The sequence below is a fragment of the Diceros bicornis genome, chromosome 3 (genome assembly GCF_020826845.1).
Source record: "Diceros bicornis minor isolate mBicDic1 chromosome 3, mDicBic1.mat.cur, whole genome shotgun sequence".
NCBI classification, from domain to species: Eukaryota; Metazoa; Chordata; class Mammalia; order Perissodactyla; family Rhinocerotidae; genus Diceros; species Diceros bicornis.
Genome location: NC_080742.1, coordinates 34,719,575 through 34,734,926, shown reverse-complemented (window position 1 = coordinate 34,734,926; position 15,352 = coordinate 34,719,575). Strand labels below are relative to the sequence as shown.

The 15,352-nt window shown below is 41.1% G+C and overlaps 1 protein-coding gene, 1 long non-coding RNA gene and 1 pseudogene across 4 annotated transcripts in view; 1 reads left to right on the top strand and 2 right to left on the bottom strand.

Moving 5' to 3' along the window:
- The window catches only part of C1GALT1 (core 1 synthase, glycoprotein-N-acetylgalactosamine 3-beta-galactosyltransferase 1), a 34,298-nt gene extending 26,456 nt beyond the window's left edge, over nt 1–7,842 (bottom strand). For 2 of the 3 annotated variants that reach the window (XM_058525988.1, XM_058525994.1), the window contains exon 1: nt 7,679–7,842. In XM_058525988.1, the coding sequence (XP_058381971.1) occupies nt 7,679–7,685 (7 nt within the window). In that variant the 5' untranslated portion in view covers nt 7,686–7,842. Of the gene's footprint in view, nt 1–7,091; nt 7,236–7,678 lie in introns of those variants that run through there. The other variant, XM_058526000.1, reaches the window with a different exon arrangement.
- A 242-nt stretch (nt 7,843–8,084) lies between these two features.
- Nucleotides 8,085–10,580, top strand: LOC131421859 (uncharacterized). Its single transcript, XR_009223960.1, has 3 exons — nt 8,085–8,740; nt 9,053–9,122; nt 10,227–10,580. It is a non-coding gene; the product is annotated as an uncharacterized LOC131421859 (long non-coding RNA).
- A 1,015-nt stretch (nt 10,581–11,595) lies between these two features.
- On the bottom strand, nt 11,596–12,285 carry LOC131421854 (nascent polypeptide-associated complex subunit alpha-like; annotated as a pseudogene).
- Between the last annotated feature and the right edge of the window lie 3,067 nt (nt 12,286–15,352).

Sequence of the window (15,352 nt, the reverse complement as noted above, 5' to 3'; positions counted from 1 at the left end):
GTCTATAAGAAAAAAAAGTTCATGGAAATTTCATACATAATACACGTAGCATTTCAATGAAGAAAAAGATGGTTTATTCAAGAAATGTTATCTTTTGTGAAAAAGATAAAAACCAGCTGGATCCCTGCCTTTCTCTTTCAAATTCCAAATGTTTGTAAGATTTTACTATTTTAAAAAATGAAATTAAAACAAAACTAGAAGAAAACATTTTTTTACATTTTTATATCATGAACTGAGATCTTCCCAAAACTCAGAAGCTATGACTGTAGAAAAACTGTATGAGGTTATTCATTGGATAAATTTCTGGCAGTGAAATTGCTGGTTCAAAGGTATGTTTCTGTACAAAATGTTAAAAAAAAAAAATCTGTACAGCAAAACAATACCAAAAAGTATCATAAAGAAAATGACAAAAGATCAATCTAACATAAAAACAGATAAGGAAAAGAACGGATTTGCAGAAAAAGAAAATACTGTAGTCAAGGATGTTCAAATTTCACTCATATTAAAGAAAGGTAAATCAAATGAAGAGATACTATTTTTAATCATACTGGCAAAAAATGTTAAGTTAACACCCAGTATTGACATAGATATGAGAGAAAACTGGCATTCATGTATTTTTTTTTTTTGTGAGGAGATCAGCCCTGAGCTAACATCCGCCAATCCTCCTCTTTTTTTTGCTGAGGAAGACAGCCCTGGGCTAACATCGGTGCCCATCTTCCTCCACTTTATATGGGACGCCGCCACAGCATGGCTTACCAAGCAGTGCGTCGGTGCGCGCCCGGGATCCGAACCAGCGAACCCCGGGCCGCCGCAGCGGAGCGCGCGCACTTAACCGCTTGCGCCACCGGGCCGGCCCCAGGCACTCATGTATTTTTTCCCACAATATACGTATTTACTGTCTTTTGGAAGGGCAATTTGGCAACATCTTTTAAAATGTTTAAATAAATATGTCTTGACCCATAACTTCATAATCAGAAATTTTTCTTATGGACACAAACACAAAAGTCTGCAAAGATTTTCTTTCAGCTATAGCCATAAAATGTTTGTTGACGGGGAAATGAAAAATATGGTACATCCATACCACAGAATACTCTGCAGCTGTTAAAAACACTGACCTATATGCACTAATGAGGAAAATCTCTGCACGACTGGCAGACTACAACTTTTTGTTAATAAGGTGTAGTGGCTACTTTTCAAATCAAAGAAATGTAAATAAAACAAACAAAACAAACCCAAACTGAAACCACAGACTAAAAAAATATATATATACACAAAAAAGAGTCTGTTTCTTTCCCATCTCTTATCCCTATTACTCCCCAAAGGTAACTGGTATTGTTTCTTATTTATCCTTGCAAAGAAAAGTAATGCCTATATCAACATATATGTATGTGCATCTTTTAATTTATATCAAAGAGATGATGGTATCTCCATTAGTCTCCACTGTACCCTTTTCACTTATTTTCTTCCATAACACAACCTCATTCATTTTAACAACTGTGTAAGATAAAAGATTTTTTTTTTTGGTTAGGAAGATTGGCCCTGAACTAACATCTATTGCCAACCTTCCTCTTTCTGCTTGAGGAAGCCTGGCCCTGAGCTAACATCTGTGCCAATCCTCCTCTATTTTGCAAGCGGGACACCTCCACAGCATGGTTTAACTAGCGGTGTGTGGATCTGCGCCAGGGATCCGAACCCTCAAACTCCGGGCCACTGAAGCAGAGCATGCAAACTTAATCACTATGCCACCAGGTCGGCCCCAAAAGATTTATTTTTTAAGACAAACTACTACAGTCTGTACAGTATGATTGCATTTGGCTTTTTAAATGCTTCTGCATACATAAAAAATTCTACAAAGATATATATACAAGATATTTAACAAGGGCTACCTCTAGGAACTAAGACTGGGTGGCATAGGCAGAAAAGAAATTTTTTTCACTTTATAACCTTTTGATGTTTTAATTTTTCATCAAGTACACACCCATTAATTTTCTGACAAAAATTAAATAAAGATAGGACGTTTTATCCAGAAAGTGAAATAATACAAGAAAAATCAACGTGCACTAAATTCCCCACATTTGTTACACAATAGGATCTCTTGATCCTTTTCAGACATCTCCAAGTTTTAGACCCACATACACAGTAAACATTTCCACCTGGACCACAGGCATCTCAAATTCAACATGTCCAATAGTGACTCATTACCTTCCTCCCTCAAATCTGTTCATCTTACCTAAATTACTGATAATTACCTAAATCACCAATGGGTTCCTATTTCACATGGAGCCATCTGATTAACTAAACCAGAAATTAGGGAGACAGTCTTACCACTCCCCTTACCCTCACCTCACATCCAATTACCAAATCTTGCCAATTTTATTTCCTAGATATTTTTCTAATCCATCCTCTCTTCTCCATTTCTACTTGTCCTATTTCAGACCCTCCTCACCCTGCTAAGGCTACTGCAATATCTAATCTGTCTCCCTGACTCAAGTACCATCTGTCCTCAACTCATCCTCATTCTGTCACCAGAATGACCCATCTAAAATGAAAAGTTGACCATGCCACTCCATGGAACCCCACTGCCTACAAGGCAAAAGCTAAGCATCTTTAATTAACACAACATATAAAGGCTCTCCTTAATCTAAACTCTGCCCGGGTTTCCAGCCTCATATTTTGACATTCCATGCCTTATAATTTGTTTCAGTAATCCCGAACTATCTACAGTTCGCTGAATATCCCAATGCAGTAGGCTCCTCAATTCCTACTGTCTTTGCAACGTCCTCTTCCCTCCATCATCTATGCCCTAACCTCTGTAAGTCCCCTTAAGCCAGTGTTTCAACCTTGGCACAACTGACATCTTGAGCTGGATAATTCTCTGTTGTGGGGGCTGTCCTGTTCACTATAAGATGTTTAGCAGCATGCTTGGCCTCTACTCACTAGATGCCAGTAGCACTCCCCCTAGTTGTGACAATCAAAAATGTCTCCAGACATTGCCAAATGTCCCGCGGGGGACAAAATCAGCTCCAGTTAAGAACCACTCTACTAACCTGTTAAAACTTAGTTTATCATATATACAAAAAATATCTCAAGAAGAGTATATAAAGACTCGTAACACCAGTTGCCCTGGAGGCAGGCAACTGGGTGACTGAAGTAACTAGAGTGGGAGGAAAAAAGCTTACTTTCACTATAATTCTGTGTGTGTTTAATCTTGTACCTCTTCTAACCTCTTCACTGCTACCACCCTAGTCCAAGTCACTTCCCTTTCTCCCATCCTCTCTCTCTCCCTCTCTCTCTCTCAACTACTGCAATAATCAACTTTTCAACTAATCCTAATCAACTTTTCCCTTTCTTCATCTTTTCCTTCTTCAATCCATTTTACCAGTCCATTTTACCTGAGTGATCCTTTTAAAACTTACATCAAATCATGTCACTCATTTGCTCAAAACCCTCCAGTGTCTTCCCAATCTCATTCAGAGACAAAGCAAAAACCTTAAGATGAACTCACACAATCTGCCATCCTACCCTACTCCTCTTTCTGATCTCTCCTCTTGGTATTTGGTTTTTGTAGATATAAAAGGAACAAATAGCAATTTCATAAACTGAGTCTACTACTATCTATTGCCCTTGCTGTGTTCTAACGCTGGACTCCTTGCTGCTCCTCAAATATGTGAGGCTCTCTGCACTTACGGTTCTCTGTTGGGAACATAACTCACCCCAATACTCACATGGCTCACTCCCCAACTCCTTCAGGCCTTTACTTCTCAGGGGGTCTTCCCTGGCCACCCTATTCTTACCCACAGCACCTATTAACAACCAATATAATACATATTTTACTCACTCATCTTGTTTATTATCTTTTTTCTCCATCTTGATCAGTGGTTCTCAAACCTGCGTCTGCATCAGAATCACCTGAAAGGCTTGTTAATACAGTTTCAGAATCAAGAGGTCTGGGGGTAGGGCCTGAAAAATCTGCATTTCTAACAAGTTCCCAGATGATGTGGATGCTGCAGATCCAGGAACCATATTTTAAGAACCCAATGTTTTAGAATGTAAGCTCCATGAGGACAGAGATTTTTATCTGCCTGTTCACTGCTTTATCTCTACAACCTGGCATACAGTAGGCACTGAGACAGGTAAATGAATTTAGATGTCGTCTACTCTGTTCCCACTGTATCCTCTGATTTGGTCTGTCACATGGTACTAGAAATTTACTGAACACTATAAAAGATAAATTACATGACTGTTATGGGTTAAACTGTCCTCCAAAAAGATTGGAGTTAAAGTACTAACCCCAGTACCTATGAACGTGACCTTATTTGGAAATAGGGTCTTTGCAGATGTAATCAAGTTAAGATGAGGTCATCAGGGTGGACTCTAATCCAATATGACTCGTGCCCTTAGAAAACGGGGAGAACACTATATGAAGACAGACACACAGAGGGAGACTGCCTTGTGACAACAGAGACAGAGACTGGAGTGATATAGCTGCAAGCCAAAGAACACCAAGCATTGCCAGTGACACAAGAAGCTAAGAGCATGGAACAGATGCTCCGCTACAACCCAGAGAGCATGGCCCTGCCAACATCCTGATTTCACACCTTTGGCCTCCAGAACTGTGAGATGATAAATTTCCGTTGTTTTAAATCACGCAGTTTGCTGTCCTTTGTTACGGCAGCCCTAGGAAACTCATACAATAACCAAGAATGCAAATGACTACACCAAGCTGTATATAATTTCAAATTCTTCCTATTATCCAACTTCCACCAGTTTAAATGTTATGATATACAGCTTTCATTGTAAACTAATCACGTTTCCTGTTCCAGAATCTCCCCAATTTAATATTGCCTCTCTCTGCCCTCAATGTGTCCCTTCAAGGTGCAAGGCAGCTCATACGACAGGTCCTAGATAATTTATTCAGATCTTCTTTTTGGTTTCTCCTACCTTCTCATGTGGTGGTCTAGCAGTTAAGATTCCTGGGCCCAGGTTTGCTTCCTGGTCAAGGAACCACACCATCTGTCTGTTGGTTTTCATACTGTGGCGGCTGCATGTTGCTGTGATGCTGAAAGCTATGCCACCAGTATCTCAAATACCAGCAGGGTCACCCATGGTGGACAGGTTTCAGCGGAGCTTTCAGACTAAGACAGGGTAGAAAGAAGGACCCGGTCACCCACTCCCGAAAAAACTGGCCAGGAAAGCCCTAGGTACAGCCTTGGAGCACTGTCTGATACAGCGCTGGAAGGGGAGAGGATGGCACAAAAAGACCCAGCAGGGTTCCGCTGTGCTGTACACCGGGTCACTAGGAGTCAGAACTGACTTGACCACACTAACAACAAACCTTCTTATGGGCTTCCTTATTTCACAAATACCAGCTTATTTATATTTATTTTCTCCAAAGGACACTTCTTATTTTCACGCATTACAGATTTGGGCATGTATTTTCTCCTTGGACATTTCAACCAGTTGCAAAGTGAAAATTTAAGTACACATCAGATACACATTTAGCTTTTAAGATAAAATGCTAACTTCTCTTTTACGAGAAATTCTCCACTGGTTGTTTTTTTCTTCCTTCTTTTAAAAGAATGAATTTTGGGTAAAAGAATTTTGTCACACCTTTCTTTACAACTTTCTAAAGTTTGTACAGTAGCCTCTTTACTCAAATCTCAACAAATCTTCTAAAAGTAAAATGGTTGTACTGGGAAGCTTAAAATTTTAAGTGAATCTTAACTGAATTTCAGCATCAAGTTGTCCATTTTCCATTTAATGTTTGTCTATAGCTGCACTGTCACAAGAATTCCAATGAATAATCATTACACAGACTCTATTTTAAATTACTGTGGTTTATAAAGTTCATAAGCTGTATAATGCTTTTAACACAGTGACAAATCTATATACAAATAGTAAATAGCATATGCTTAAATCACACACTTTTGTATTTCTATGACTAGGTGAACATTAATCCATTATATGTACTCCCAAATAAGTTTGTAATAAAATTCTAAGAATTTCTGGGTACTGAATTTACTTAGAAATAGACTAGTATAATCTATACCAAAAAAAGGCATATTTAAGAAAAACCATACCTATCTTTAAATGGATAGTAACAAATATCTTTTAAATGCTGAATCCTAAATAAAAAGATACAGAAAAACACAAATTCCAGGCAAATTTAAGAGAGACATTTATTAGTTCGCCACTAGTAATGAAACACCATACTCTTTTCCTGTGAAGAATTTTAAATGAGTCATACTTTCCTTACTAAATCACTGTTTTACTTAACATATGGTAAAAAGAGTTAACTGTTTGGTAACTTGAAACTTTATATTCACTTAAATTGTACATCAATATATACCGAGGCTGGCAGAAAATAAATACAGTTTACTATATACAATACTTAGAGCACAGCATCACGTGCATAAGGCTCATTTGACACTTATCTGATAAGGGTGTGGAAAGTTGTCTAAATATCTCCTAAAAACTCAGATTCACACTGTCTAAACTTACACCAGAACTAAACAACTCGAAATCATGCACAACACTTTTCCCTGGCACCCAGGCAGAGCTATGTTCTATGCCAACTTTCAGTAAATGAACATATTTCTGTCCCTTTACACATTGGCCTAATTATTCATTCCGATGCAAAGTTTCAACTTTATAACTAACTTTTAAATTCATAATGAAATCAATTCACAGCTAGCATAATAGTTTCCGTTCTGAAAAGCGTTAAAAGGATATATCACAATATCTATAACGAATTTAGAGAACTAGATCATAAATCTAGTCAACTTTTCCAGAGCGTGTAATGCTTTTGTGTTTATTCTAAAAAATAATAAGAGGAGAGGGTAAGAGCTGGGGAAAAATAAACTCCCACCCCTAAATTACGTTCATCTTTTAAGAGTACCCAATTTATCCAAATTCAAAGCTCTATGGTCAACTTGTCAGCGTCTACTAATCACATCACACTTGGGGAGGGGGAGGAGAAGAAAAAAACTCTTTTCCTCCACCTCCACGCAGCAACTGCCCCCAACACACCTGGCTGGCTCATTCTGCCAGAGGCATGGAAATTTTAAAACATAAATCAGCCATACACAAACCTGATGATCCAAGAAAGCCCGGAGGAAGTCTCCCGGCACTTGTGGAAGGCGCCCGCTCGCCGGGCGCTCGGGCGGCGCGGCAGCCCGGCGGCTCTCGCGGAAGATGCCCACACCTGAGCGCCGGTCGCGCGCGACCCACAGGTCGGAGGCAGCGGGGAGGGCCCGGCGGGCAGGACCGCTAAGTGGTCCGGCCGCGACCCAGGTCGCAGCGCGCGCCTCACCGTCGCCGCCCGGCCGCGGCCAGCGCGCGAGGAGGAGGAGGTGAGGGGCGCGCGAGGGCCAAGCGAAAGGACCCGCGAGGAAGAGGAGGCTACACGTCAACAAGATAGCGGCCCGGTGGGCAGGCGGCCCCAATGGCAGTTCGCAGAGGCTCCGGGAGCAGGAAGTGCCCCGCGCCTCCCTCAGGAGCCGGCGTGTCTCCAGCCCCGGCGGCGACCCCAAGACACCTGTTTGGCCGCGCCCCGGGTTTGGTTCCACCCTCCACGCTCCCGCCCCCCCACCCCCCCTAACACACACACTCCGAGAGGGGAGAGCCGGGGAACCGAGACCTTGGACCCGCAGCCTGAGGGCGCCTCCGCCGGCCGTACCTGACATCAGCCGAGGCTCCCTCTCGCCCCTCCTGGGGGGCGGAGAGGGGGACGACACGAGACCGGCGACCTTCGCTCCTCTTGGCAGCCGCAGAAGCGGCTCGCGGCCGCTAGCCGGGGCCGCCCGCTGCCGCCCAGATGATTCCCCGGCAGCGGCGGCGGCGGCGGCGGCCGAGGCGGGCCCAGCGCGCGCTCCCGCCCGCTCGCTCCGCCCCTCCCCGCAGCGCGTCCAGGCCGCGGCCCGCCGACGGCGCAGCCTCCACCCAGGGCTCTCCTAGCGCTGACGTCGCCGCCGCCGCACCAGCTCCAGGGAAGGGCGGAGCGAGAGGGGGCAGGGTGGGGCGGAGCTACGGAGACGTGCGGACGCGGGGATTGGCCGTCGAGCGCACGCCCCGCCTTTCTGCGAAGGGGTCTGGGAAGTCGGGTGCTCTGTGAGCTGTAGAAGCAGCCCGCTTGCGGCTCCTGACTGCCGGCTGTCGCCCTTCTGGTTCTGCCGTAGGGTCTTGCGTTAGCTTCTGGATCTTGAGAGGGACTAAAGCATTGAAGCAGCAGGGACTGAGGCTGGGGGCGCCTTATAGACCTTTGTCTGAGGGGCAGGCTCTAACCCTGCGGCAGTATTTTGGCCTCTAGCCTGCTTTCCGTTCTTTTATTCTCCCTCTTCTCGCCCCTCCCCCCATACTCTCTTTACTCAGTATCTCTCTGGCCTTCACGAAAGGAAACACGGCAAGATGAGGTCTGCGAACGGGCGCTGGGTAACCAGATATGTGAACCAGGAAGGGCTGAAAACCCAGTTAGTGTTACCACAAAGCCTCCTGTGGGCACACGTGATCTTTGGTTCTGTCATTACTTCAGTGCAGTCAGGCAACGGCAGGAAGAGCTTCCTCAAGGCTTTGTAAAAGTCGTCTCTCTTTTAGTTGGCTAAAGGACTTTGAATCCGAAAGCTGTCACTGGATTAGAGGGCGGAGCCTTCGAGCCACTGAGGCAACCCCACAGCAGTCAGGAGGTGGGGTAAGGTCTTGGCTTTACTGGCGTTAATCATCATCCACAATGCCTGGTTTGAGGGTGAGAAAGCTATCCTTTCTTTAAATGCGCTCCTCAGGCAGTTCTTTAGTGCCTTTTAGCATAGCTGTTAGGAGTGTGGGCTCTGGGCTGTAATCTTGGTCCGTCGGCCAATTAGCTCTGTAACTGTGGCAAATTACTTAAAATGCCTGGGAGAAATAATAAGCTATGTAAGTTATTGTTATTTTTCCTTTAATTTGTTTAGATTCAGTTCCAGTGTAGTTTGCCATGATATGCTATTAATAGATCCAAAAGAATCTTGCAAAAGAATTTAAACAGATCTAGTGATTCTTATCCAAACCTCTCATTTTTCAGATGAGAAAACTGAGGTCAGAAAGATAAACTGATAGGCCCATTCTAGAAGTGCCAGTATCCTGATGTCCAGGTTAGTACTCTTTCCCTGGCCCATGCCTCCAGGCTTCTCTCTCCCTTACCTCCCTACCTCCATCCTCTTCTCTCTTCCCCAGCCTGTATATAGTTATTGCCTGGCCTAACCCTCTTCCCTTTCACAGCCACTGTAAAACAAGGAAAGAAAGACTCTTACAGGGGTCACAGTATTCCAAATAGAAAGCAAAACAAAGCAAAAAAACTCAGGCTTCCTTACCTTATTTTAATTTTATTGAAATTTATAATGAATAAGGAATAACATTTTTCCAGTCAGCAAAGATAAGGAATCCTTCCAAGGATAAATTCAGCCACAGCATGTCAAAGAAAATTACTGGAGAGAAGGAATGTTGATATGAACAATACCAGATCAAATCAGCCCCTTCCGCCCTTTTGGGTATTTTTGAAAACAGCTATTATTTTCATGAAAATGATACATACTTATTCAAACAAATACCAAAAAATTTGTCCAAATCCCATAATCCAGAGATAGCCATTTTTAAGTTTGTGTTACATTCTTCCAGACATAAAGAATAAAAAACAGACATATAAATACAATATTTCATAACTGGATCTTACTATGTACACAGTTCTTTTCTCACTGAACGATATATCATGAATAACATCATTTTAAAAAGTTGTAATGTCCATTAAGTGGATGTGCCATCATTTATCTAATCAGTATTCTATTGATTGACATTTATGTTTTTTCCCAAATTTCTAATATTATAAACAACTCGGATGAACTTCTTTATGCATGTACTTTTGCACAACTGTGCAATTATCTCCTTGGACAAATTCCTAGAAGTGACATTAATCTCAGCCAATTCTTCAATGTTATCAACTAGAAAAAGGAAAGTTGTGGTTACTTCGAAAAATAGACTTTATATGTGGGACTCAAAACAACCAGATTCTCCCATTTGAAACATGGATAAACCTTGGATAGTATGGTTGTCTGTCTGGTGTGGTGTTTCAATAATGTGTGTGAAAACTCTTGGAGCAGAATGATGTGTGCCAACTCTTCTTGGAGAGGGGTGGTAGACACTGCTAGTTGTTTAAACCAATATTCTTTCTTCCTTACTAGTAGAATTCTGATTTTTTTCAGGGTGACAGTATGTGCAGTTAAAAGTATTTACCCAGACTCCTGTAAGCCATGGTTGGCAAGGTGACCCTCCAATGAAATGAAAGTGGATGTTGCCAGGAGAGGCTCAAAGCTTTATGGAAGAAATGTCCTTTTAGTCATGACCTGTACTCATCCTTTTTCTTACCTGGAACAATGAGATGAAGCTGGAGGTGGAGCAGCCATATTTCAACCATAATTACAAAAGCCACGCACACTGTTAATAGTGTGGGAAGCCAGAGGTGCCTGGGTTCATGATTGCTTTGGAGGGCCAGCTTACCAGCTCTGGACAGCCTGTTTCTGGATTTGTTTTTACGTGAGGAAAAATAAATCCCTCCTATTTAAGGTTTTGTTGTTTGGGTTTTCTTTTATAAGCACTGAATGCAATTCCTAATTGATATAATAAGATAGGAAAAGTCATCATTTATTTAGCAGTATATGTATAATTTTTTAATAGAGTGACATGAAAATGGGGATACATAATGGAAATAAACAAGCAGCAACAACACAAAAACACTCTAATATGCTTAGTTTCCCTTTCAATACCCAAATAGTGTCAAAATTAGATTAACAAATCATTTTGTAATGATTAGATTAAATTCTGTAAGTTAAATTTTATTCACTGGTATAGTAGTTTTAAAATATATCCAGAAGTTCTTTGATACTTCTTCCTTCAAAAGGTAGAGCTTATGTTCCCTCACCTTAAGTTTGGACTATACCTAGTGACTTGTTCTCATGAATAGAATGTAGAAATGACATAGTATGACTTCTTAGGGGAGATTATAAAACATATGCCAATTTTCTTCTTGTTCTCTCCCTGGGATTGCCTGCTGGGGAAAGATAGTTGTCATGTTAAGGACACTGAGGTGACTTATAAAGAGGCCCACGTTATGAGTAATCGAGGCTTCCAGCCAATAGACAGTGAGGAGCTGAGGACTCCTGAAAACAGCCATGCGAGTGAACTTGAAAGCAGATCCTCTAGCCCTAGTCAAGCCTTCAGATGACTGCATCTGTCATCAACATCTTTACTATACCTCAGGAGAGAGCTTGAGTCAGAACCACTCAGCTAAGCCACTCCCAAATTCCTAGCCCACAGAAACTGTGCGATAAGAAATGTTATTTTAAGCCACTAAGTTTTGGGATCATTTCTTATGCAGCAAATATAACTAATACAGCTGGGGATAATAGAGCCTAGTACAATGCCTGGCACATATGTAGGTGTTTAATTATTTGTTGTTTGAATGAATAAACAATGGAATAAAGTAGAATATATCTTTTTCACTTTTTTTCATCCAACAAGAAGCCATAACTTTATTAATTATAGAAACAGTACAAATTTTAAACCACACTGCAGATACTCTTTTGAAACACCAAAAAAAGGTCCTCATTTTCAGATGGTTACATTGTTAATTCCATAATAGCATTTACAATATTATTACTGTTGTTCTTCAGGGCTCAGATGCCTTTGCTCTTGACACATTTGCTTGTGATGTGACCAATTCTATGTCCTTAACCTCCACATCTATTTCATCAACCTCTTCCTCTTCACTCTCCTCTTGTATAGTTGGAGTCTGTATGTTTTCTTGAATGTTTGAGACACTTCACCTTGAACTTTCAATGTCTCAACAGCTGCCAGCTGTCCTTGGTAAGCTGAAACCTCGATCTTGGCTTACCCCAAAACTATGTAGGTATCTGAAACTGGACTCTTGTAGACATCTGGTTTTGTGATGACAAAGAGGATATTCTTAGATTTCCAGATAGTGGCTCTAATAACCCCTGTAACCTGTCGAAGACCCAATTTGGACATAGCCTTCTGTGCCTTCTTTTCATTCCAGCTCTGTTTTGCTTTACTGATTGGTTCTTCGTGGATTTCAGCTGCCGCCACCAGCTGGGCTTGTTGTGTGGTTGCCTGTGTGGAATCCTATTCCTTGAGCTCTGGTACTGATTCATTACTGTCAGATTCTGTTCCAGACCCTGTCTCAGCCTGGGGCTATGGCAACTCCTGCTCTGTAGCAGGAATGGTTTCTGTGGCTTCACCTGGCATTTTGTGCAAGGAGTGCGGAACCTATCTTTTTCACTTTAAAGAGTAACATACAATGCTGGTATTATCTTTGATCCCTGACACCTGTGTTATATGAAATTTTCTGACGTGATCATAGATCACTTGTGAGTCTTACTGAGATCCTAGCATCAGCAATCCTGGAAGAAACATATAGTGAATAGAGCAATGGAATCCTTGAGACTTGACTAATGCTCCCAGTTTTATCACTGATTAGCTGAGTGGCTCATGGCAAGTCACCTAAGCCCTCTAAATCTCAATTTCTCTACCCATAGATTGGGGAAAATAATCCCAACCTGCCTCAAAAGGCAGTCAATGAAATTATGTGTGACACAGTGTAATTGTAAAGCATTAACATGCTTTTAATTACATTAGGCTCGTGAGGTCTATCTTATTTTATTTTTAAGCAATTATGCATTAAATATTTTAGGTGTGCACACCATGAAGACTTTTCTTCAAGAGATGATAATTTATTACTGATTTTACTGTGTACCTTTGTAAAATATTAGCATCATTCATAGTAAGCAGTTAAGATTTAAGAATATCGCAGGATGCAGTAAGCAATTAAGATTTAAGAGTATGGTGGGATAGTAGGTTATTATATGTCAGATCTCATTTTATTAGCCTGTTGAAAATTTATTGCACTTTGAAAAGAAGACATAATTATGACTGGCTCCTTTTTCTTTTCATGGATTAATTTGCAATTGTGGTTGGGTGTGTGCCTCTCTTTGTGGTAACAGTGGTAGTTAAACATATTTAGTAATAAACATTCATTTAACCCGTAATTTGGTCTGAGTCTAAGAGTTTATCCTAGAGCAAAATTGCACCCAACAGCAGAAAATAAATGGTAGAATACTTGTCTTTTTCTTTCAGAAAGGAGGAGTTGGGCTCACAGGGGAAGGCTTTATGCAATGGAACATCAGAGGTAGAAATTATGCAATTATTGACTGTGCACAATTTGGTAGTATGGCTAACTCCAGAGGTGAGTATATGAGGATGAGTAAGATAGAACCTTAGTGTAAGATTCAAGTCTTAATTATGTAGTGGATGAATTATCCAAACTCCCTTGTTTTGTTGTATTGTTGTTCTTGCTTTCCGCTATTCAGCTGTGACTCCAGATCAGTTGAATCTACTGGCTTAACTAGACATCAGATTATTTGTGGTTATAGATGACCCCTGCTACCTACCATCTTTATTGACTTGAGTATAAAGAAGATGAACCCTAGAAACAAAAAGGACAGAGCTTCCTTTTCTGGTGATAGTGTGCTTTTCAACAGAGCTCAACTCACATTGAAAATACCTGCCAGGATAAGGTATTTTCACCCTATGGAAACTAAGAGAGCATTTTCTAAACAGTTTTTATTCCTTGCAGCTACATCTTCACAAAATCTACCACGATTTTGAGACAGTTGGAAAGAGTATTCTTATTATCTGAATTGACTGACACTTGAAGGGGTTAAAGGTGGAGCATGGAGCAGAGGAGGAGATAAAGAAAAAACGAAAGTTTAGGAAATACTTTTAACCTCAAGGGAAGAGGACTCAGCATGACTCACAACATATTAGCTTGAAAGCAGAGACTGCCACGTGTGCACTGAGGAACTTGTGTCATCCACAAAACTATTCTCAACATATAAGGTTGGGCTCCCTGGGGTTACTCTGTGTTCTTCTAATTCCCTGGAATAAGAATCAGAATATTCCTTAATTGTTCTCCCTCATGATTCAACACAAGCAGAAAACATTTGTTGTAAATGGAATAGGTGAAACTGGCGTTAGTTTAAAATCCCTAAGCAGTAAATTATTTATAAATGTGTATGCGACCTCGGTTATTGTAAAGAACTAACTGACTTACAAATTTTAACTGCATAATGTGGCACATTTTTTCTTCTTCTTTAAGTTGTATTTAAATATATTTAAATCTAAAAATGGATTGTGGTAGATACTTTGTTGGGTTTCTGTCCATCATCCATTGAGAAGCACCCTCTTCCTCATCCCTTTTCCTCCAGTTCCCATCTACAGGTTGAGTTCCCATAGCCATGTTTATATGAGAGGATCCTTCTCCCTTCTTGTTCATAGCTGATTGGATAGAGTTTGATCCTTGAAGGGATCTGAATCAATCAGATTTTCTCTTCCAGAAATTTGGAATTGGGAGAGAAGTCTTAGCTGCTTTCCGTTAACACTAAAACTGTAATCCAGACATGGGCTTGTAACCCAAACACGTAAACCCAAGATAAAGGGTACCTGCTCTGAAGGGAGAGAGAGAAATCAAGCAGGCTATCTGAGAAGAGTAGTGACTGTGAGTTGTGATGCTCCCTGAGAGAGCGAGAGAAAGAAAGGGGAGAGAGTCACTTTCTAGCTTCTCACAGATTTCCCACGGCCGTAGTCCTGCAAATGGCCTGACTGCTCTTGAGTTCCATGAATCTCTACACTGTAGTCTTATACTAAATTACACTTCTTTTTTGGTAAGATAGTTTGAATGGATAATTTTTGAATTCTTTAGAAGTATGTTTCATCACTTCATTTAAGAGAGATCTAAATAGTTCTTTTCATTTATAAGAAGTAAAAAGCATTTTGAAAGGTTTGGCCTGAGGAATAGTATAAGGCTTATGAAAAGCATGCAAAAATTACAGTCTTTTGAATAAAGAGAGCAAAATGGCAGAGTAGGAAGCTCCAGCTCTCATTCTGCCACAGAAACATCAAAAAACAAGCAGAAACTGTCAGAACCAATTTTCTGAGAACTCTGCAACAGTTAAAAGTTTATACCATCCCAGTGAGAACTGAATCAGGAAAAAGGCACTTCAAAATAGTAGGAAGAGTGTGGTGATTTTACTTGTCTTTCCCCTACCCCCTTTCCTGCATGGGGACAGTCTTATAATGTCAGTAGTCTTAAAGTGGCAACAGTCTTAAAGCAGAAGTAGTCATAAAGCTGCTGCAGGCATAAAGAGGTAGCAGTCTTAAAGTGGCAGCAGCCTATGTTCCCAGTGTGAGACTGTTCCTGGTTCTGGAGGGAGCAAAGCTGACCTTGTTCACAGATTATTGTGGTGTCTGTTCTAAT